At 56.8% G+C, this 23,011-nt stretch overlaps 1 protein-coding gene across 1 annotated transcript in view; it reads right to left on the reverse strand.

The window, feature by feature from the left end:
- Positions 1-23,011, reverse strand: part of CFAP46 (cilia and flagella associated protein 46) — a 130,522-nt gene that overhangs the window by 78,309 nt on the left and 29,202 nt on the right. The window contains 12 exon segments of the mRNA XM_087433025.1: positions 654-820; positions 1,618-1,725; positions 2,664-2,813; positions 4,625-4,790; positions 6,293-6,505; positions 8,206-8,339; positions 9,546-9,673; positions 10,798-10,928; positions 11,532-11,655; positions 13,444-13,564; positions 13,753-13,981; positions 21,698-21,888. Of these exon segments, the coding sequence (XP_087289151.1) occupies positions 654-820; positions 1,618-1,725; positions 2,664-2,813; positions 4,625-4,790; positions 6,293-6,505; positions 8,206-8,339; positions 9,546-9,673; positions 10,798-10,928; positions 11,532-11,655; positions 13,444-13,564; positions 13,753-13,981; positions 21,698-21,888 (1,862 nt within the window).

Genomic DNA, 23,011 nt, shown 5'->3' on the forward strand with positions numbered 1-23,011 from the left:
ACCTCAAGGAAAACAATCTTGACCGCAGAAATACTTGCAATAGCAACAAATTTAAAACAGCCTCGTGTTCAAAAAGGGGAAAGAGTGAGTCCTACAATCATCGATCACCAAAGGGAACCTGTACGCCACAGGAAACACGAAGACCACAGCAGCGCCTGTGGCTGCCCCGGGAGACGTGGGCACTGCTTTCCTTTCACTGAAACGACGTTTAGTTACCTCTGAATTGATTCAACGTGCCTATGCTGCCTGTTCACCATCACCCTAACAAAGCCGTCTGCTGGGAAGGGCAGAGGGTGGAGCTGCGAGCCCCCTTCCCCTTGTGTGCGGGTCACACTCATGGCTAGCGAGGCTCGTGTGGCCTCAGAACCCTTCTGAGTACAGCTCCCCAGGGCCACGGCTGATAGGGTTGTCCTGGCTGATGGGGAGCTGGCAGGTGGCGGTTGCACGGGCACAGGGCAGGGCTGATGGGAAACTTGCTGAGAGGAGCAGGGCCTGGGGAGGGTCTGGAGCTGGTTCTCTGTAACCTGGACGCGAGTTGCTCCTCAGTCCTGCACACGCGAGTGACGACGAACATGCTCACATACCCCTCCTGACCCTGGGGAGTGGCCCACAGCCTCAGGACACCAGAGTTCAGGCATTAGGGAGGTACTTACGGGCCAAATATCCGCAGGTACCTAATGCCCATCTGGAGAGCCTTCTGCGAGCACGCCATGGTGGTCTTGTGGTCGTGGGCCGCGAAGGCAAAGTGGGTCAGGCGCGTCAGGGTCTGCAGCTCCACCAGGGGGTCTGACCAGTTGCACTCGGACGCCATCTTCACCACCTCCCCGGCGGCGGGGGGAGAACGGCTGTCTGTTAGTGTGGTGAATCTCCGACGGCACGCAGCCCACAGTGGGGACAGTGCTGTCAGCTCGGTGGGCTATCTAGTTGTGTAAAACCCTAACTCCGGTGTATTGCTCACCAGCCGTAGACATTTAGTTAACGTTACTCCAAACAGACCCACGACTCGTAAAGGACCCTGCACAAGGCAGCCCCCATGAAGCCTGAGTCCCTGTGCTCACTACTCGTAAACCGAGGCCGAGTCTCTGGCCAGGGTGGGTAGGTTGGGGGACAAACGCCCCCAGGGTCCACACTGCCCACTGTCCCACACTCGGGGAAAGCACAGAGGGAGCTCCCACGTGACACTAAACTCAGCTGCCCTGGGGGACAGCGCCGGCTCTGTTGGGAGGCAGGTGAGCACTGTGGTGGGAACGCGGTCACCAGGACAGGCGGTTCCCACTCCAGACACCTTGGGTAAGGCCCTCTGACCACGGCTCCTCATCTCAACAGCGGAATTTGAACAACTGGCTTTGGGTTGGGGGGCTTTGTCTGTGCACAGCCCCTGGCATGCCTACCAGGACACCTGGTGACACCTACCTCGGCCAAGTGGGAGAATGGTGACAGTTGGGGGGGTAGGCAACACCTGGGGGGAGGTGACACCTGGGAGAAAGGGACATCCGGGGAGGAGGTGACACCTGGGGGAGATGGTGGCACCTGGGGGGAGGTGACACTTGGAGAGAAGGTGACATCTGGGGGGAAGGTGACACCTGGGGAGGAAGTGACCCCTGGGGGGGTACCTACCTGAGCCAAGGGGGGCACGTTGAAGTCCATGAGGCCCAGCCCGTTGCAGGAGTACATCTCCAGAGCGACAAGAACTCTGGTCACCGAGTTGATCTCCTCACTGTTACTCTGGTGGGAAGGAATCACAGAGTGTCCATCAGCCCAAGGGTGCTGGGGAGAATCTGGAACACTCGGACTTGAACCCTATGAAATACCAGCTTCGTGGCAATAATCGGCGCTATCTTGGCTATGTGTAAATGTGTATTGCCAAGTCCTCTCTTCACATAACAAAGAGGCAGTAGGCAGTGCAGTCCCTATGGTAGTCTGACAGCCGGGCTGATCCGGTGGAGGTGGAGGGCAGGCAGCATGGCACAGTAGGGGGGTGGACCTCTGCCTGCAGGGTCCCCTCCCCTTGGTCCCACTCCAATCGGACCCTCACTCCTGGCCCAGCTCAGATACCTGTCCCTGACTGCCCACCGCCTTGCTGGCCTCACTTTCCGCCTAGACCAGCGCATCCCAGCTCCTGCCGGTGCCCCGTGGGAGTCTCCCGTTGGTCTGTCTGTGACCATGCAGCCCATGTCAGTGAGGGTGGAGGCCGTGGGCTGGCCCTGCCCCTCTCCTCTCTGGGTCCCCACTTGCTCCCCCGCCCTCCACTCCCGCAGCCTTGTGTGCACTGAACCTAGGAGGTGCCCCCTCTGGGCCGGGTGCAGATAAGGTCACAGTGAGCTTCTCCGAGGGTGGACAGCATCCCCAGAGGCCTGGCGCTCTTGGTGGACATTCAGAACAGCAGCCAGTCAGCTGGCGGAAAAAGGGAACGCCACAGCCAGGGGCAGTGAGCTCAGTGGGGACAGCCTTCCCGGAGGGGATGCACTCCTTCCACAGGAGAAGGGAGCTCTCCCCACAGCGTGCTGTGGTCCAGGCTGCGAGACCCGAGGGGGCCTGCTCTGCTCTCCCTTCAGGTGGGAGACAGAGAGAAGACTTCAGCAAGAGGAGTCCACCCTGCAGGTCTGGGCACGTGGGGATGGGGGCACTTCCAGACGTGGGACACGGCCACAGGGCGCCCGCACCTGCTCATCCGGGCCCAGCCGCGGCCCAATCTGCTGCTGCAGCAGCTGCTTGCCCTTCACCCAGGTGGCGATGAGCTGCTGTCGGGCATTGGTGGGCACCACCTCTTGGGGCACCGTCCCGTTGGTCAGGCTCAGCGCAAACTCGCAGACCTAAAATGGATGTGTCCTTGTTCATAAAACCCCAATTCTAAACAGAGAAACCTGGGCCAAGACCGTAATCATTAAAAATAAGGGGACCTTGCTCTTGGTCCCGGCCGCAGCAGTGGTCTAAACATGCACCAGTCCTGGAGCCTGTAGAACAGGGCAGCCTGGGATGTGAGAGCCCCAGGGGTGCTGGTGGGGCTTGTCTCCTCCTATGTCCCTACTCCCTACGGCACACCCAGGCAGCTACACTGCCAGGAGCAGCAGGCCCCTCACTGAGTCGTCACCATGTGCCTGCGGCTCTGCTGGCCCTAAGGCATGGTGCACAGCCAACCTCTTGACAGGCACCAGGCCCCCTCCCTGTGGACGGTGTTTGTTCTGGGGGCTGCACGGTGAAGATCCGAAGCCCAAAAGCTGGGAACCCAGCTCCCTGCTCGCCTGCTGTGTGACGAGGGCACGTTCTTCATTCTGTGCCTCGGTTTCCTCATCTTTGAGTGGGGACAAAACCCAGCATATGCGTTTTGTTCTGAGCCACGCTGGTGCCGTAAAGCCCTCAGCAGGCGGGCTCCTGAAAGCCACTACGGCCGCGGCTAACTACAAGCCGTGCGGTCTCCTCCCCGTTTTGCCTGTTTTTCCCCTGAAGTGGAACACGAACACCTGACCCTTGCAAACGTTTAGGGCCGTACCGAAACGCAGAAACAAAAACACCCTTCCTACCCGCTCTGCCTCCGTTCTTTCCTTCTGGATTGACCTGCGCACAGGCTGGTCACTTCCACCCGCGCCGGCCCCACCCACTCTCCCCCGCCGGCCCCGCCCCTCCCTGCGGCCCCGCCCACTTCCCCCGAGGTCCCGCCCACTCTTCCCCGCCTGCTCCGCCCCCCCACCCGGGGCCAGCCTCCCCTCCTTTCCAGCCCCGGCCCTGCTCCCGGCAGTCCCCTCGCCCCGACGGGCCCTGCAGCCCCAGGGCCTTCTGCGCCCTGGCTCTGCGCTCCCGCAGGTGTAAGCCAGGTGCGGGCTCTCAGGCAGGTGTGCGCTCTGACTCCAGTCTCCACCCGACTGCGCTGAGAGTGCCATGCGGCCCCAGAGGACCGCGCCACATGGGCTCCTCCCGCCTTTCTCTCTCTCCCTCGTCTTTCTGCATCCGGGGCTCCTGGCCGCGGCCCACAGCAGTGACCCCGGTGGCCTTTCTCGGTCCTCCTCACCGGAAGCACTTCTCTCGGCCCGTACTCGGGTCTGCCGCAGGTTCTGGCAGATTCCCTAAACTCATTCAGGAAATTCCTTTCTTCCACCTTTACTAAGATTCTTCTGAATTAGAAATGAGTGACGGATTATCAGACACCTTTCCACATCCATCAATGAGACCATTACCATTTCCTCCTTTATTATGAATGACTACAGTAAAACCCACATTTCCTGGGAAACGGCTTTTATGGAATGATGACCCACCAAGTCATCATACAACCTGTCCGTGCACTTTTTATCGTGTATGGTCGCATTTCTGTTTGAGACTGGCATTGTCTGTATTTCCTAGTTTTACACCCCCGTTTGTCTGCTCTGGAATAACCAGCAGAGGTGCGGCCAGGGCCTCGCAGGGCATCCTCCTGACACTGCCCCCCACCTCAACTTGTCTTGTTTCCTCATTTTTTGAGAAATGCATGTTTTCCACCGGCTCCTCACCCCGTGCCCTGTTTCCGGGCAGCTGAAAACCCCTGCCGGAGGTTTCCACTTCCCAAAGCGCCCTCCCACCTATCGCCTCCACTGATCTCAGGGAGACTGGTCCCTGCCTGCCCCGGCCCTCACACACAGCGAGGGTGCTGTACCTCCACTGCAGTCCTCACTGCAGAGCTGGCTCCTGAGTCTGGTGGCCCATGAAGCAGGTTTGGTCGCACAAGTCTTCTAGATTTTTCTGGTGTCTGGGTTGGAATCCAGCTGATAATCAAGCCTCGAGCCAAAGCATTGCAGAGCATCGCGAGCATCACGGGGTCTCTGGAAAACAAGGCACCAGCGAGTGAAGCGCAGCCTGACGGCAGCCTAACTGCAGCCGCATGAAGCCACGGGCCCAGAGTCCAGCAGAAGCCGGTGAGTCCTCAGAAGTCCACCACAAGTGTGTTTACGGGGTCCCCATCTGCTGGACTGACACAGAAGGGTGGCTGCCCATCGTCCCTGTGCCAGTTCAAGAAGCGAATCAGCCTTTCGAGGGAGGAAGGGAGCCGGCTGTGACAGGATGAGGGCTTGGTCCCCTGCCACAGGTGGCCTCCACACTGAGAGGTCAACACCTGTGCCATGTGGGCTAGACTCCTCAGGGAGTCCTGTGGGGCCCGGACGGGGTGTCCAGCAGGCCTTTGGTCGTGGTCTAAGCATTTCCATCAATTACCAGATCTGATGGGCTTACAACAGAACCTTCATGTTTCTCACCAGAAACGTCATGGTACTAAAACATTTAAAATAGTCAAAAATGGTCTCCGTATGCCAAGAATTGGGGATAAACGTCTGATCTTTGTCCACAACAGAACCATGCAGGATGACTGCGTGACTGGGAGGGGCTCAGCTTCCGATGGCTGGTTTCTCGGAGCCCTGTCAGGGTGCTGACTTCCTCTCCCCCTGGCCATGGGGACCCTGCCCAGGGCCTCACACTTGGAGGAGAGGTGAGGACCACTGAGCAATTCCTTACTTCATGGCCCATTTTCTTTATTATCCGTAACTTTAAAAAGTTACCACATGCCTATGTTGCTGCATTCTAGCATTTCTACTTCAGTATCTGATGGAAAAATTTTAAATCTTATTGTTTGGATGAAAAGCCAAACCAACAAAAAACACACAAAGAGAGTCTTAAAATTTCATCCTAGTTAGATGAAACTTTGACCTGACTTGATGTTTTCGGATGTCTGATTTTAGCTGGTGGACACAGTCCCTCAGGAGTTCACACCCATGTGGATAAAGAACACACAGACACAGATCCTCACCCCTGCCCCAACCAGAGTGAGGTCTGTATGGAGGAGATCCCTTTCCTTTCCTTCCCTTCCATTTTCCCGAGACACTCGTGTCTCAGCAAACCTTCCTTGCAATTGTTCTGTTCAGAACAGAGTGAGGCAGGCTGGGAATCGGCACTGTGGCGATGCCTCGGGGCCACGTGTGGCTGTGAGAGCTCTGCTGTGGGTCAGGGCCTCACCAGCATCTCATTGACCCCCACATGCCACCCTGCAGCTCAGAGAGGCTGAGTAACTGGCTCAGGGGTGCACAACCAGGAAACAGAGACCCTGGGATGACTCAGGCAGCCCTCCCTGTGTCCCCTGCAGGCTTTTCCATGGCCCGTCACTGCCAGGTGCCAGGCGCCAGTGGCCCCAACTCTCACTGGAAGGATGACACTAAAGATGGGGGCAGGGGGCTGGTGGCACCACCTCCCAGAGTGAATACATGTCTGACCCCACAGCTCCTGGGCCTGGATCCGAGGGTCACGAGTGCACACAGCACCCGCCAGCCACACCCACCCGCTGTGGCCTGTGGCCTTGACGATGCTCAGGAGGTGACACAAGGTATCCACAAGCTCTTTCTGCCGCCCGGCCACGAGGAGATGGTGGTTGTGATTCAGGACGTAGACCACGGCGTTCTGCACGATCCAGGCCTCCTGTATCTCCTGTCCGATCTCAGCAGACCGCAGCCAGTTGCTCATGGCGTAGTGCGACAGACCCTCTATCCAGTTCCTGCAGAACACACACCATCAGGCTCTCCTTTGAAACAAGACTTTCCCCAAACGTGCATTAAAGACGTAAGTGTGGACTCTGCCATCGGCCCCGCCCCTGTCTATGGAGCCCGGAGGTTAGAAAGGGGCAGCCCGACGTGTTCCCTCCCGAGGACCCTGGACCTGCCCAGCTCTTCCCATCTCCCAGCTGGACGCCCCTTGCTCACCTCTGCAAGCTCCCACACGTGCAATAAGACCCTCTCATCCTGTCCCTTGCCTGCAGACCTCCCCGGACCCTCCCCGTTTGAGGACCAACCCCTGGCCCGAGGCCTGCCCGGCTGCCTGTCCAGCTTTGCAGCTGCCCCTCACACCTGCCCCTGTGCCGAGTCTCGCTGGCCTCCACCCATTGCACACAGGCCGCCTCCTCAGGGCGAGCCCTTCCCACGTAGTGCTGTGTGCACGTGGCGTCTGCACCAGGGCTCCACATCCTTTTCGGTAAAGGGCCAGAAATTCCTGGCTTTGCCAGCCACATGTCGTCTCTGCTGCATATTTTTCACGATTTTATTTTGCAACTTGTTTAAATGTCCAAACCACTCTTAGCTCGTGGGCCGTACAAAACCAGGCTGTGGGTCAGATGTGGCCTGGGCCCTGGTTCGCTGATCCTCCTCCAACTGTAAGCAGGGCCACCAGGTAAGGACAGCTCTGCTCCAGCCTTGGGCCTGGGCCCTAGACAGACCTGGCCTCCCCTTGCCTTGTGGCAGCAGGCTCCGAGGACAGGGCCCCGGGCTGTGCTCTGCACAACACTCTGAAGGCGACTAAGGCAGAGACGGCCTTAAAACACCAAGACGAACATCACCCACACAACCCTCGTGCACACTCTCCTTTCTCCACACAACACTAGTGCACACTCTCCTTCCTTGTGCCTCTTGAGGGCTCAGTGGTCTCCCCATGCCGCACGTGGTCTCCCCACGCCCCACGCGGTCTCCCCACACCGCACGAGGTCTCCCCACACCGCACACGGGTGCAGAGGAAGAGGGGCCAGGGCTCCACCTCCACTCCCGCACGGGAGCACAGGGTGCGGGCAGCCTGTTTACTGGGTAAAACCAAGAGTAAAATAGGCTTCTCTTCTCCCCCAGTTAACAGTGATCAGCTCCTATGACGTGAAAACACAAATATTCACTCACTACCACATTCACTTTTAAAAATACTTAATTTTAGATTAAAAAACACTAAAAATCATCATTGTTAATACAGCACCTCAATTTCACAACTGTTTTTGCACTTGGCATCTCTTGTGGGCAAGTCTTCTGGAATGTTCCATATGAACTTTCTCATTCGCATACTGGGAGTGATTTGTGCCCCAGACATCCCGTGACGGTGCTCCCATACTGAGAGCTGACCACAGCCTCCCCTCCGAGCAGACAGAAAGAGCGCTGCTGGTCTATATTTTCCACCTTTCACATGATCTCCCTGACATCGCAACTTTACTGATAACGAGAAGGACTAACCACAAAGGACACAAGTCTGAACTACAAAGCACTGGACAAACCGGTCTCGTCACTCTTCTCACACGTGACACCACACCACACTCCTGGTCTGGACACAGCCACTCGTGACCTGTGCCCTGCTTCCCAGGCCATGAAGCCTGCCCTCTCCGTGGACAAGCAGTGCCGCAGGTGCAGAGGACACCTGGCCCCGTCAGTCCACGTGGCAGCCACCTACCGGTACATGATCCACTCTGCGTTGTCCTCTGCAGACTCGAGCGTGTAGCCGGCTGGGTGCTGGCTCAAGTCCTCAGGGGGCCTGGGACAGTCATTTAGCTCTACACCTTCTGACCGCAGCAAGTGGACAGTGGCCTGTGAAGGAATTGCGGTGGGAGAGGTCACGGGAGCAAGGACCAGCACCAGGCGGGAACATGCAGACAGGCGCAGGTGGGGAGACACTGTGACCAACCCCATGGCCTTCACGACCTTGCGTGTCTTCCCTGTGGGCAACACTCGCTCCCTCCCCACACATCCGTCACTTCACCTGTGAATCCTGCATCTCAGAAATGAAGGGCTCCTTTCAAGAGCACAACCTGAGCCATCACCATACCTCGGACACATTAGCAAGTGCCCAGCCAGCGTCCCTGTCCCCCGATGGCTTCACGAGTGGGTATAGAAACACTCAAGACTGCTGAGACCCCTGGGCACAGGCTGATGGGGCTGCGGAGAGGTAGCTGGACGGCCTTGCCACCTGTTTCCCTGGTCGTCGCTGTCAGATCCCTGAGTGCACACTCTCCTCCAGTCCTCACCGTGTCCCCGGGTCATGGCCCGACCTGCACTTGGAGGTCTCAGCAGACCCTTACTGAGCAAACCAGGGAGTGCTCTGGCCAGGTCACCTGCCCACTCCCAAAAGAAACAAGCTAAAGTTGCTCGAAGAAATCTGAAGTTACAAAATGTCACCAAATGTCCCCCCGGCATCGAGGCACAGGTGCCATGGCTGAGAGCTCAGACCTGGGTCCCAGTGCTGGCCCGGATCCAGCTCTGCTGCCTGCGAGTCCTGGGGTCCTGTGCTCACTGTGGGGACTGGGCTCACAGTGGAGGCAGCAGGGAGTCCAGGTAAGGCCTGGCGGCTGGTCCCCGAAGCAGGCAGCCCGCCTCGGACGGGATTAGATCCAACACACACTTTCCCTCCATCACCCCTTGTTCACAGTGCTCCTGACGTCCACTCTGATGCAAACACCCTCCCAGATGCAGGCAGTCAACCCCTAGTACCGATGTGACTCTGAGTTCACAATTCAGAAACTATTTCTAAAGAAAAATTTATATCAACACACACCACATTTTGATTTATCAGTTTCTCCTAGAAAATACCCAAGAACCCAGGGAAATCTCCATAATCTGCAGTCTTATTTGAGGAGCAGAGGTGGAGCGCTGGGAAAAACGTCTTCAGGGGTCAGCATGCCCCATCAGTGCAGACGCGGCGACCTCAGAGGATGAGAAGATACTCGTGGGGGTCCTTGCGCCCACGTGCCAATGCTGCAAACGCACACCCCGTGATGCTGCCATGCAGGGACGCACCTCAGCATTGATGAACCCCACCTCGGCGAACTTCCGCAACAGGCTGGGGGACACCTGCCTCTGCAGGGTGGCGTCTGACTGGCCCCAGGCGTCCTGCACGGAGCTTGCTCCGCCCTTCTTCTTCTTTCCTGAGGGAAACAGCAGAGTCTCAGATGTGGTCAGATGTGGCGAATCTTTTCCAGCAACTCAACAAAAAAGCAAGGATTCCTGGCCTCTCCTCAGCTCCGCGGGGTGGGCAGGGGTCTCTGGGCGGTGGGCATTTTTCCCAGGAAGGGGCTGGAGGAGACCTCCCCAAGTGTGCAGGGCCCCCTGTGAGGTGGCTAAGGTGTCCCCAAAGCCAGCTTGGCCACAGCCAGTCTCCAGCTGACACCCCCAAACCCACGGTTCTTGGTTTTGGTTGTGTGGTTCTGGTGCTCGAGAAGCACCCGGCCCCGCCAAGCCGGCAACACCCACGGTCCAGGCCTTCTCGGAACCCTGGCAGTTCCCTGTGTCCTAACAGTCCACTAGACCAGAGCTCCTCCAGGGACCTGCACACTGGACTGGTCAGTCCGCAGACCCAGTGACGACAGTGGGGAGCCTGCTCCCCGCCCACATCCCCGAGAAACAAGCCTGTTCGGGAGGCTGCTCCATACTCGGCCCCCATACACGCCATCAGCCTCTGCCCTCTGGGCTCTGCCTGCAGGCTCCCACCACGCGGCCGTGGTTCTCTCGCTCACGGCAGGTCCTTTCCCCTTTCTGAGCCCCCTGATGACCCCAGAGTGATGGTTAAGATCAAACGGGATGATGGCATGTGAAGTCAGCCTGGCACAGCGCCAGACGCACACAGGAGGCCCCATAATCAGTAATGATAATAATAATTATTAGTATAATAATAATATAATAAAGTAGTATAGTAATAATAATAATTAGTAGTGATCGTTGTTCATCATGAACTGTGCTGGGCAGTCAGCTGCATATATTTAAAATACCCTCTCCATTTGAAGGCCCCACTGGATTCAAGTCCTGGCACAGCAACCCTTTCCGTCACTTCAAGAGCAAATCCTGGCCTCTTCCAGGAGGCAGTGGACGGCACGGCCGCAGCCTGTCGGGACTTGGCCAGCCCCTGCACGGTGACTGCCAGAGGTGCTTAGCCACTGCGGCCAGGGCAGCCACGGGCCTTTCTGGCCCCAGGGCTTCAGCGAGCATGTGAAGCCTGGAGATGGTCCTGACTGGCTGGCGACTCACTGCGCACGCACGGCCGGGAAGCACACACCTCTCTTCCACCTCGCAGGCTTCTTCACCTTGACATTGTCGTACAGGAGACAGAAGCGGCTTGCTGCCCGGCACACGTCCCACACACCTTGCTTCCGGGCAACTTTGGCAAGCTCTGCCCAAATCTGAATTCTGCTCACCAAAGATGGAAAGGAGGGAACAAGTGCACAGAGGTGTGACTGGTAAAAGCAGAAATCACATCGAACTGTTGCTTGTGAGCAAGAGTCACCGGCGGTGCTGCAGTTTCAAGGTTGCAAAGAGCGACCTTGAGACAAATCAATGCTCACAGCTGGGGCCTCGAGGCAGCAGGACGGGCCTGATGGGGTGGGGCTGCCCCCCGAGATCAGGGGGGAGAGCGCAGGGGGCAGAAGTCTGGCTGCCACTGGCCAAGTGTCACTGTACCAGCTGACCTCCCTCCCCTGGGGCAGGTGGCCCTGGGTGGAGACCCCTGCAGTGTGCTCCAGAAGCCAGCCACTCCCGCCACTGCGTCCTGAGAACCACACGCAGCGCCCAGCGCTGGGCGTCCTCCTGGAGTCAGGACAGTCTCAGCAGAGTGACAAGAACACCCTCAGGGCTGTGGTTTGCTGTCTCACAGGCGACGGGGAGGTCCATCTGCGAGGCCATTGGGGAGCCCGCGCCTCCCCCTCCCGCCGCCCGGCCGTGACGAACGCTCTCGGTGACAGCCCCGCCCGGCCAGCTCGGCCAGCTCGCGTCCTTCTTCCTCTCCTCACTCACCGCTCCTTGTCATTCTCATTCCCCAGACGCCGGAGGTGCCCGGTGGCCTTGTCCACGCTGATGATGTGGTGCCGCGCCTTCGCGCAGAGGTAGGTGAACCGGCCCCTGTTCTTCCCGGTGGAAACTGAGGACGGAAAATGCAATGCAAGCGCCACATGGTAAGGGATCACGCGACTCAGAGGAACCCAGCTCTGTTCAAGGGAATATTTGTATCATCTGTCCTCAGCTGCCGCGGCCGTCGCAGCAGCCCTGGGGCCCTGGACTCCAGGCAGAGCCGAGAGCGGCTCCTGGGGCATCTGTGGTCTTCTGATGGAAGCAGGTGGAGCTTCCTGCGAGTGCGGGAAGCCCCCAGGCACCAGAGCAGCGTGTTTCAGGGTGGGACTCATCACCCTGCCCCCTCTTCCACCCACCCAGGCCCCATGGCCTGGTAGCTACTCATGGGAGTAGCACCCATGAAGGGGCTACTCCCTTCATGCGGTCCCTGCCCACCACCTGCTGTCCTTGCCCGAGGTCGGCAGTTCTCTCTGCTTGGTGTTGGAGGCTCCTCCTCCCGGCGGATCTGGCGCTTACTCTGAGAGCTCAACCCCACCCACGCCCGGCCGCCCGGCACAGCTGCATGGTGTGGGACACAGGACACGCACTGCCCGGGCCACCACCCATCCTCCCAGCGAAACAGGCATTCGCCTTCAGGCGCGGCTCACGGAGCCCGCGGACACCAGGCAGGCCAGCAGGCCAGCAATGCGCGTCACCGTGAAACGCACCAAGAGCACCAGGCGTGTGTGAGCGCCGACAGAGCCCCGTGCTCCTCAGATTGCGGGGATGAGATGAAACAGGGAGGCATGATGCCCGCCCCAGATGAGAATGACTCAGGGGAATGACCAGCGTGAGGCCACAGAGAGGGCGGCTGCCCCCAGGGCGAGGGGCACGCCCCACCACGTCCTCCTCCCCACCGCTGGGGCAGGACTTCACCCGTCCTTCTCCCTCATCTCGGATCCGCAGCACGGGACCCTGCGGCTCCTCTGTGTGTGACAGCTGGGGTCACGTCTGCGGGCGGGACCCCCAGAGGATGGGCGGGGGTGGGGCCCCCAGCCAGGTGCAGACCTGTGTCCACAAGGGTGAGATAGGCTTGTGGGTAGTGCAGCCTTCCATTCATTTACCGAAAATTAGTTTACAGTCCCCCTTGGGATAAAAGCCAACGTTTGGTGTGAGTGGAGACAGAGAAGAGGTCCGCTCACGCTGACTCTCATCTACAGACACGACAGAGCAGCCCCGGACCTCGTCCTCGTGCCTCAGACGGTGGTTTGGGCAGAAGTGTGACCCCCAAAAAAGACGTGATGAAGCCCCAACCCCCAGAACCTCAGAATGTGACCTCATTTGGAGATAGGGTCTTTAGAGGGATAATCCAGTTAAAATGAGGTCATTGGGGTGGGGTGGACCCTAATCCATTATGACCAGTGACATTAAAAAAAAGGGAATCTGGACACAGAGAAACAGGTACAGAGGGAAGACGGTGTGAAGACATAGGGAGAAGACGGCCGTCTGCAAGCCCAGGAGTGCGGCCTGGGACAATCCTTCCCTCCCGGCCCCCAGGAGAAAGCAGCCTGCCGACACCTTGATCCCGGAGTTCCAGCCCCCAGAACCGTGAGAGGATGAATCCTATTGTGAAGGCTGCCCCACTGTCCGGAGCACTTGTCATGGCAGCCCGAGCTGACCGATACAGAGAGCGGGAGAGGAGACCCCTCCTGGCACCTCCAGAGACCACAGGCCACACATCGAGGCCCAGGCCGGCGGGTTCGGACCTTCAGGGGGGCACAGCGTGGCCCACACCTGTCGGTCCGGGTCTGCCTCGGGACCGCATGCGGCCAGGGCGGCTCCTGAGCAGGAGCACAGGCTCCAGGAGGGACCAGCGCACCTCTGGCCTCGTTCTCACTGTCGAGCACAATCCGGAAGGTGTCGGGGGCGAGGGCCAGGCCCGCGTTCACCAGCAGAGCCCGCTTCTCCCTGACACTGTCTTTTGGGATAGCTTTCTTTGCCTGCAAAAGAAAGAGAAGGTGTGATGAGTGGCACTGTCTCTGGTCTTTTCTGAGTGCTTGTGGCCTCTAAAGAGGACCACATGGGTCCTGCCGGGGGGCCCCGCCCGGGACAGGCCTGCCCTTGGCAGGCACTGAGCCGGCAGGGCCCTGGGTCCTGGGGGCGAGCCCCGAGCAGGCCGTGCCAGCACCTGCTCGATGGCCATGGTGGCCTTATCCTCGGGGCGCGTGGGGGACTGGTACAGCATGGTACACAGGCGCAGCCGGTTGACGGCCCTCCAGAGCTTGTCCTGGTAGAGGCCCAGGCTGTCCAGGCGCATGGCCTTCTGCAGGTGCTCCATGGCGGGCTCCAGCCGGTCCTCATCCTCCTCGATGCACGCCATCTCCATGTGCGCCTGGCAGCGGAGCAGGACCATGAGGCTGGGGAGGGACAGCACAGCGTCACAAGGGCCCGGGGCGTGCTAGCTTCCTGGGAGACCCTCAGTGGGCCTCCTGGCTCCTGGCTTTCCTGCTTCCTTCAGGTCCCGCCCTGCCTGACCTTATGGCCTCACACAGGGGCACAAGGAGAGCAGGTCCCTGCAGACCACAGGAGACCTCAGACCCAGCTGGTGAGAGCCCCTCTCCACCCCCTGCCGGAGGTATAGCTGAGCGTCGGTCGGTGCCGTCTCATCCATCACTCCTGGACGGCTCTTGGCATTGCCAATGAGGGGCTTCAGTGCAAGTCCCTCACTCCCCACTGTCCACACCTGAAGCCCTGTCTTTGCCTCGGAGGACGGGGCCTCTCTGCTCTGCTCTGGTGTCTCATTCTGGTCTCATCGGCTGAGGCTCTTCCCCGACGCACACATCCGCTCAGAACAGCACCACTCCCTCGGCCCCCGGTCCCTGCCTGGCGTTTGCCTCTGCTGGAACCTCACGGGGCTGGGTGGGGGCTGGAGTCGCTGTGTCTAAGCAAGTACATCAAGTGTCCCCTGAAACGTCTCCAGCATTCCATGCAGAGACCACCACGTCACGGTCACTGCCTGGGACACAGCGTTAGCAGATCCCACAAACACGTGGAGTAAGAGTCCACAGGACCCCCGCACCGACTCTCAGCCCAGATGGGGCGTGAATGCCATATGGTGTGCACGTAACCTTGGGACGAGGAGCAGAGAGCCCCGGTGCCAGGAGGTGCAGTGCTGCTGTCAGGGGAGCCGGGCATCGTGGGCGGGAGAGGGCCACTCATGCCCACCGAGGGGTCCTGGTTAAAGCCACAGGTGAGGTCTGTGCTCCCCATCAGGGAGCCAGGTTCCACAGACTCTGCCTAGAAGTCCAGACTGCAGCCAGAAACAGCTCACTGCCCTCTGGCCTGAGGCAGGGAAAGAAGCAGTAGACAAAATGGGGGCGGATCCAGCACTGAATCACGCTCCCCTGGGCAGCGTGAGCCCTGAACCCCGTAACGTGAGACTTGTCCAGGGCTGGATGATCCAAGGAGCTGGCCAAACCAGGCCGACGCTACACACACAACAGAGAGGTCCACACAGCAGGACAGCCCGTATCAGGGAGAACCCGGCAGAGAGGTCCACACGGCAGGACAGCCCGTATCAGGGAGAACCCGGCAGAGAGGTCCACACGGCAGGACAGCCCGTATCAGGGAGAACCCGGCAGAGAGGTCCACACGGCAGGACAGCCCGTATCAGGGAGAACCCGGCAGAGAGGTCCACACGGCAGGACAGCCCGTATCAGGGAGAACCCGGCAGAGAGGTCCACACGGCAGGACAGCCCGTATCAGGGAGAACCCGGCAGAGAGGTCCACACGGCAGGACAGCCCGTATCAGGGAGAACCCGGCAGAGGTCCACACGGCAGGACAGCCCGTATCAGGGAGAACCCGGCAGAGAGGTCCACACGGCAGGACAGCCCGTATCAGGGAGAACCCGGCAAACCGCTCCCTCCCGGAGACCACCGTGATGACGGTGAGTCAGCAGAGCAGATTTGAATGAGGGAATCCATACCCGCCAAAACAGGACAAATGGGACCAGCTGAAAAGGACTCAGAATGAGTAATTTCAGAGTTACTTCTGCTTGCACCTGTGATCAAGTAAGTCTGCCATGCATATAACAACCACAGGCTGGACCAGGTAACTCGAGGCAGCCGTTTCAGGCACTGGGCTCCGAGCACAAGACCGCAGCCCCTGGAGAAGGAAAGTCAGGCATGAGCCCGTGACTGCCAGCTCCGCCTGGGACCGCTTCCTGAGGCACAGAAGGGAGAGCACAGGCCCCGTGAGCCCTGGAAGCAGAGACCAGAGCACGGGCTGCCGAAGCAGCTGGAGTCTGCACGCAGGGATGGAGGGACAGGCTTTGCACAGGGCCCGAGAAGTCTGTGTGTGGGCTCTCGGAGAACCCGTGACCAAGGGCTGGGCTGCACACGTACAGGGTGAGACTGCTCCAGGCTGGAGAAGTAATACTGGATACCAGAGACGCCAGAGGCCATGCCGCGCTGCAGGCTACAGAAAGTTGGCCCAGCCAGAGGGAAGAGACCTGGTGAGTGGCTCACTGACGTTCTGGACATCCCCCCGAGACTCCACGGAGGCGTCTCACCCTAGGAGGAAGGGCCACCCCGTGGAGGAAGGCCTGCTCTAGACCCGCCCAAAGAAAACCGAAAGTCAGAGCCTGCTGAGATCACAGGTGTGACGCGGTGTAGAGGTCGTGGCCCATTGAGACAGGCTGGGAAACACCTTGACATTCCAGAGGTACGGCCCCAACAACACATGAAGCCAATTCCCAGCCAGTAATTGACTGCCTCCTAGAACAAGGATCAACACTTTTCTAAAGATAACAGAATCCAGAGACTGCACAGTGCACTGTACACAATAAAAAATTATTAGTTATGTGGGGAAACAGAAAAATGTAACCCACAGTCAGGACATAAGACGGGCCAGATGTTGGGTTTAGCAGACAAATCCTTTAATGCAGGTATTAATAATACAAATATAAATATGTTCAAAAAGCAGAAGGAAAACAATACTAATGAGTGAACAGATAGGGAATCTCAGCAGAGAAGTAGAAACTACAAAAAATGGAAATAATAGAGTGAAAAACTATAATAACTGAAATGAAAAAATTCCCAGTTGAGCTTACCCGCAGATTGGAGAAGGTAGAAGAAAAGAGTCAGTGAACCTGAAAACAGATCAACAGAAATTATCCAGTCAGAAGAACAGATTGCAACAGGTGAACCGAGGCAAGGAACCGTGCCTTGGGGACCTGTGGGACAACAGTCAATGTTCCAGCACATGTGTAGCTGGAGTCCCGGAAGGAAAAGAGAGTGACAATGAAGCAGAAACGAATCTGACGATCTGACAAAAACATCATCTTACATATCTGGTATTTCAGCAAACCCCAAGTGGGATTTTTAAAAAAGGCTCCAAGGAGGGGCTGGCCCCGTGGCTTAGCGGTTGAGTGCGCGCGCTCCACTACTGGCGGCCCGGGTTCGCATCCGGGTGCGCACCGACGCACCGCTTGTCCGGCCATGCTGAGGCCATGTCCCACACACAGCAACTAGAAGGATATGCAACTATGACATACAACTATCTACTGGGGCCTTGGGGAGAAAAAGGGAAAAAAAAAAGGAGGAGGATTGGCAATAGATGTTAGCTCAGGGTTGATCTTCCTCACAAAAAAAAAAAAAAAAAAAGGCTCCAAGGAATACCATAATCCAAAGGCTGAAAACAACAGTTGGAGACAGAAACTCGAAAACAGAAAGGAGGGAAACACATGTCACATCCAAGAGAACCATGCTGAAATAATTCTTGACTTTTTATCAAAAACTAGAAAGACCAGAAGAAAATAAAACAACCTTTTCAAAGTGTTTAAAGAAGAGGGGCCAGCCTGATGGTGTAGTGGTTAAGTTCACATGCTCTGCTTCGGCGGCCCGGGGTTCAAAGGTTCGAATCCTGGGGGCGGACCCGCACACCATTCATCAAGCCAGGCTGTGGCGGAGGAAGACTGGCACAGATGTTAGCTCAGGGACCATCTTCCTCAAGCAAAAAGAGGAAGATTGGCAATGGATGTTAGCCCAAGGCTAATCTTCCTCACCAAAAAAAAAAAAAGCATTTAAAGAAGAAAAATGTCTGTAAACCCAGAATCCAATAACCAGTGAAAATATTATTCAAAAACAAGGGTGAGGCAAAGTCATTTTCAGATCAACAAAAGCTGAAAGAATTCATCACAAGCAGTCACGCATTGCAGGAAAAAACAAAGGAAGTCCTTCAGGCTGAAATAACACCAGATGGAAACTCGGATCTGTGGAGGAGAGAGAAGAGCCAGTGGGACTGGTAAAGACGTGGATAAATGCAAGAGACGATTGTTTTCTCTGCAATTTTCCTAAAAAAAAACCACTGGCTGCTAAAAGCAAAACAACCGCACTGTATGAGATGCGGTTTATCATATATCTAGAAGTAAAAGACATGAAAACAGCTGCACAGAGAGAGTGGGTGGGTGGACGGAGCGCAGCCTCACAGGGGTTTACGCTTGTGAAGTGGGCAGAGGTGCAGCACCGGCCTTACACGACTCCGGTGAGTGAGGAGGTATATTTAGCCCTAGAGCAACCCCCTCCCCACCTCCTGCCGGAGGTATAGCTGAGAAACAAAGAAGCCAATAGAGGAAATAACATAAAATTCTTTAAAAAGTCCCATTAACCTCAAAGAAGGCAGGGAATGAGCAGCAAGTGGAAACAAATAATGAGATTTGACAAATTCAAATTACACTAAATGCAAAGAGACTAGACACTCCAGTTAAAAGTCAGAGATTGACATACTAGATAAAAAAGGAAAACTGGGATATATATTGTTGGCAAGACACTCACTTAACAGCTGTGGTTTACACTTTAAAGATACACAGAGGATGAGAGTTGAAAGGATGGAAGAAGAAATGCCGTGCAATAGCGAGCACAAGGAACTGGGAGGCTCTATTAACATCCAGCACAGGAGGCCTCCAGACAACGGAGTCACCAGAGACCAAGAGGTCACAAGAAGACCACAAGCCCAAGCGTGTTACACAGGTTCCAAAGCACACTGAGCAAAGCTGAGAGGGCTACAGAGAGCGGGAGTGGACCCGCAGTCAGAGCTGGGCTCCACACTCCCCTCTCAGCAATTGTTGGAACAAACAGACAAGAAATGGGGAGACCACAGACCTGAGCCAAAGCATCAGCCAATATGATGGATGCTGACATGAGCAGCACAGACTCCTTCAAGAAGGAAGGACTGTGCCTTCAGCTGCCGGCAGGAACTCCTCAGTGTTCAACCCCCAGAGAGTGTGTGTCAGCTCGCAAACCTTCTACCAAAATACAACCACACAGCACCACCCCGGGGCCAGAGAGCTTCACTGGATTCTATCAAACATTTAAGGAAAACAGCACCAATATTACACAAATCCTTCAGAAAGCAAAGGAAAAAGAACACTACCCAACTTCCCAATTGATTTTACAAAGTCAGCATCACCTTGACATCAAAACCCGACAAAGATATTACAAAAGAAGAAAATTGCAGGTCAACATCCTCAGGAACATACACATAAAAATCTTTAACAAAACACTAGGAAATCAAACCTGGCAATACATAAGAAAGTGAATATCTCAGGACCACGTACAAGATGCAAGGTTGGTTCAACCCTCAAAAATCAATCTGTGTAACTCACCATATCAAAGAAGAAAAGAGAAAATTCACATGATCATTTTAATAGCTGCAGAAGAAATATCTGACAAAATTCAACCCCCATCCATGATAAAAACAACTCAGAAAACTGGACATTTAAAATGTGTGCAGTCTATTGTATGCAATTATATCTCAATAAAGTTGATCAGGAACAGAATTATCAGAGAAAAAGAGGGCAACTAGAAGTTATTTTTTAAAAATCAGGTAAATATGAAAACAACTAAAAGGATATTTTTGGAAATGAGAAATAAAGTCATTAAAATTAAAAAAAGATAGACTAAAGAGGAGAAGAAACAATTCCAGAATTGTAAAATAACTGAGAGCCAATAGAACGGAGGAAATCTGTCAGAACTCAGTGTGACTGCGCACAGGGCACAGGACCGGGAGGATGTGAAGATGGAGGGATGGGGAAGTGAGGGCCTCGAAGCATGGACGAGAAGCTCCCCATACATCCGAGTGGAATTCCAGAAGGAGAAACTGTTTTTTAAAAGGGTAAAAATCTCCAGATTTGAAGAGAGACGCATCTTCACACAGACAAGACCTCAGGCCAGGAAATGAAGGGTCCTGAGGACGCTGGTGCACTCCCCTTGCCCGCTGACGACTAGGCCTCCTTCCCCCATCAGGGGGCTCACGAAGGTGACAAAACCACACTTAATCATTCACAGGAGCGGATGGGGCAGGGTGGCTCTCCCCACACCCCTCCCTGCAATCTGCGCCCAGTCTCGAGGCCCTCCTGCTGCTGGCACCTGCTCTCCTGGGTGATCCTCTACACCTTCTCTTCTCTGCCCAGACTCCCAGTCCCCGTCTCCCAGCCTCTCTCTCACTTCTTACTTCTCCCAGAAAATGGAGTAATAGGAGGCCATTCCCACACATCTGCTCGCCCTGCAGGATTGATTCCCCTTGTCTGCGGGGGGATCTTCTGCAGCATCTCCATGTGCTGTGACACCACGCCAGGACAAAACAGAAGACACTGAGGAACCGAGAAACAGGCAGTGGCTTCACCCACTCATGGCCCCCGCCAGGATGGCACTTTCCCAGTTGTCCCACCCCATGCCTTCTCTCCTGTGCCTGCTCCAACAGGCCCTGCGCCTGCCTGGCGTCACTCTCAGCCCGCAGCAGCCCAGGACCCCTCCCGACAAGCCCTTTCTCCACTGGCTGGGACCCACGTCCTCCTCCCACTGCCTTGCCCCTTCCTTCTCGGCCTTTTGAGGGTCCCTCTGCCTTCCTGACCTCAAATGGGGTGCCACTTTGGGCTTGCTCCCTTTCTGGAGCCCAAGGAGACCTCCCGGTCACTGCTCTACAGCCCCCTATTCCCCATGCTCCAGACGCACATTTGCCAAGCCAGCTCACCTCCTCCACCGTCATCTCTTGCCCAAACTCCTGCCGCCAGCTTTGTGCACAGGCTGTTATCAACAGCAGCAGAACAATTATTTGACACCTCAAGACCCCTCCTCCATTCCAGCCTCTCGGATGCCCACCCCACCTCAGGATAACCCACGTCTCCGGGGCATCGACAAGCCCTCCTTCTAGCCTGTGCCCAGAGCTCAGCTCCTGGGGCTTCACCTTCCTCAGTCCCCAGTTCCCTCCCTTCAGTCTGGGCTCTGACTGAAGGTCAGCTTCTTGGGGGTCAGCTGGGATCACCCACCCAAAGGAGCATCCCTTCCCTCTCTTCTCTCCCCTCTCTCTGCCTTACTGGCCTTCTGCCTTGCTGGGTGTAGATGTAGGTGCAGGTGTAGGTGCAGGTGCGAGTGTGAGTGTGAGTTTGGGTGTAGATGTAGGTGCCGGTGTAGGTGCAGGTGCGAGTGTGAGTGTGGGTGTAGATGTAGGTGCAGGTGTAGGTGTGGGTGTAGATGTAGGTGTGGGTGTAGACGTAGGTGGGAGTGTAGACCTGTATGTAGGTGCTTTGGCCATGCCCCTTCACTGCGTGTTTCCAGGGTCAGTGCTTAGCAAGTGTGTGATGAACGACTCAGACCCAGTGAGGGCAGCAGGCACATGGTCTTGATCATCTCAGCGCTGGCCGGGGAACCGTGCTGCTCACCCTGACCTGTGAGTATTGCAGACACCAGGGGAGTGGATGCAGGCTTCATGGCGAGCTCTGGGCCACCCTGTGGAGCCACCTTGTGGGGCACAGGTGACCTGAGCCTCATGGCTGTGCTGTCCCCACAGGCTCGCAGGCCCTCGGTAAGGGGATGCAGGCTGCTCTAACTTTACATTAGCAAGTGGTGAAGGGCAGCCTAACCCTGCTCAGGGCACACGGACGGCTTTATCACTCAACAGCCATTCAAGCCCTGTTTGAACACAGGGGGCTTTTCCTGTTTGCATCACTTTTCGGGAAAATGAGTTGGATTTCATCCTTACCCCTTATGGTGCTGAAGGACCCTGCCCTAGCCCTCTCCAGCCCATGCACCACCCCTCTCTGAGGGGACAGCCCAGGACAGAGGCACACAGCTACCTGTCCACCTTCTCCAGGACCTCCACGATGCTGGTCAGCGGCTTCCGCAGGTGGTGCCTCAGGTTGTGCTGCAGCAGAGGCAGACATGTGTTCCACTGCGTGGTGCACACCACCTGGATGACCCGGGGGTCGCCCAGGCGGATGGCTCGCTGGAGCGTAATGTCAAGTCTCCGTATTATATTCAGCTGGGTCTGCACAAAAGACGTTGACCAGACTGAGAGACGAGTACCAGTTATCAGGCCTGCTGCGCATGCCCGAGCCCAGGAAGCATGAAGGCTAGGAGGCAGCAGGTGGGCAGGGCCCACGGTCTGAGTGTGTCTGTGGAAATGGTCTGTGTGATCTTTTCTACGAGGGACTGGTTGCCTTACAAGACACTTCCTTAAAAGGCTTGGAATGGGCTCTGCACAGCCATGCGAGTGTCTCTCTTCCGTGAACTGATTTGATCCAAGCCTGCTTGTTCCTTGGTCCTACATATTTATTGGGGCCTATGTCTCATTACATTTACTAACCAAACAACATCTCCTCCTGGCTGCGCTACACGCACCCTTCCCAGCAGACAGGCTCTGGTCCCTGCCTTCAGGACCTGTGGAACCAGCCTCACCAGCTCCACCCCTTCCTCAGAGCCCACAGGGCTGCCCACGGTTCTAATCTTGGCCACGTCCCATGGCTCTGGCTTCCAGCATGCTCGGGGCCTCTCCTCACACTGCTCCTGGGCCATGGGTCCAGGCCAGGCTTGGGACTCACGACTCCGTGCTACCTGGCTACTAAGATGAGTCCGTGAAAGCCTCAAGAACCGATGCCCGAAGCCCCTCCAACCGGTGCCCCCTGAAAAGCCCCCAGCCTCTGAGGTCCTCAGCAGGCAGAGGCAGAGGCAGAGGGACCATGTCACAGCCAGGCAGCCCCCCGCACCACATGCACAACTGCCTCTGTTGCAGTTTATGATCAAACGTGGGGGACAAAGTGTTCTCTATAAATCATCCTCTAAACAACATTTATAAGTGCCGACCATGCACCGGGGAGCGGCACGTGGCCGTCAGCAGTCAGAGCCCTCCCTGGAGCAGTGCAGCACTGGTGCGGCAGCCACGTGAGCAAGCCCAAAAGGACAGCAACATCTGCCAGGGGGCCATGAATGTGCACGGAGGGCCCGCTGAGGGCTTGGAGCCCAGAGCCCCTGGCCGGCGGCTTATCTCCCTGCAGAGTGCTCACAGCACAGGCCAGGTGGGTGACGTGGGGCGTGGACAACCCGGCCAGTTCCATGAGCTAATCCCAGGGAGCGCCCGCCTCGGCCCCAGATCAGCACCAGCCGCCACTACT

The sequence above is a fragment of the Ceratotherium simum genome, chromosome 6, assembly GCF_057802395.1.
Source record: "Ceratotherium simum simum isolate JZ-2026a chromosome 6, ASM5780239v1, whole genome shotgun sequence".
NCBI classification, from domain to species: domain Eukaryota; kingdom Metazoa; phylum Chordata; class Mammalia; order Perissodactyla; family Rhinocerotidae; genus Ceratotherium; species Ceratotherium simum.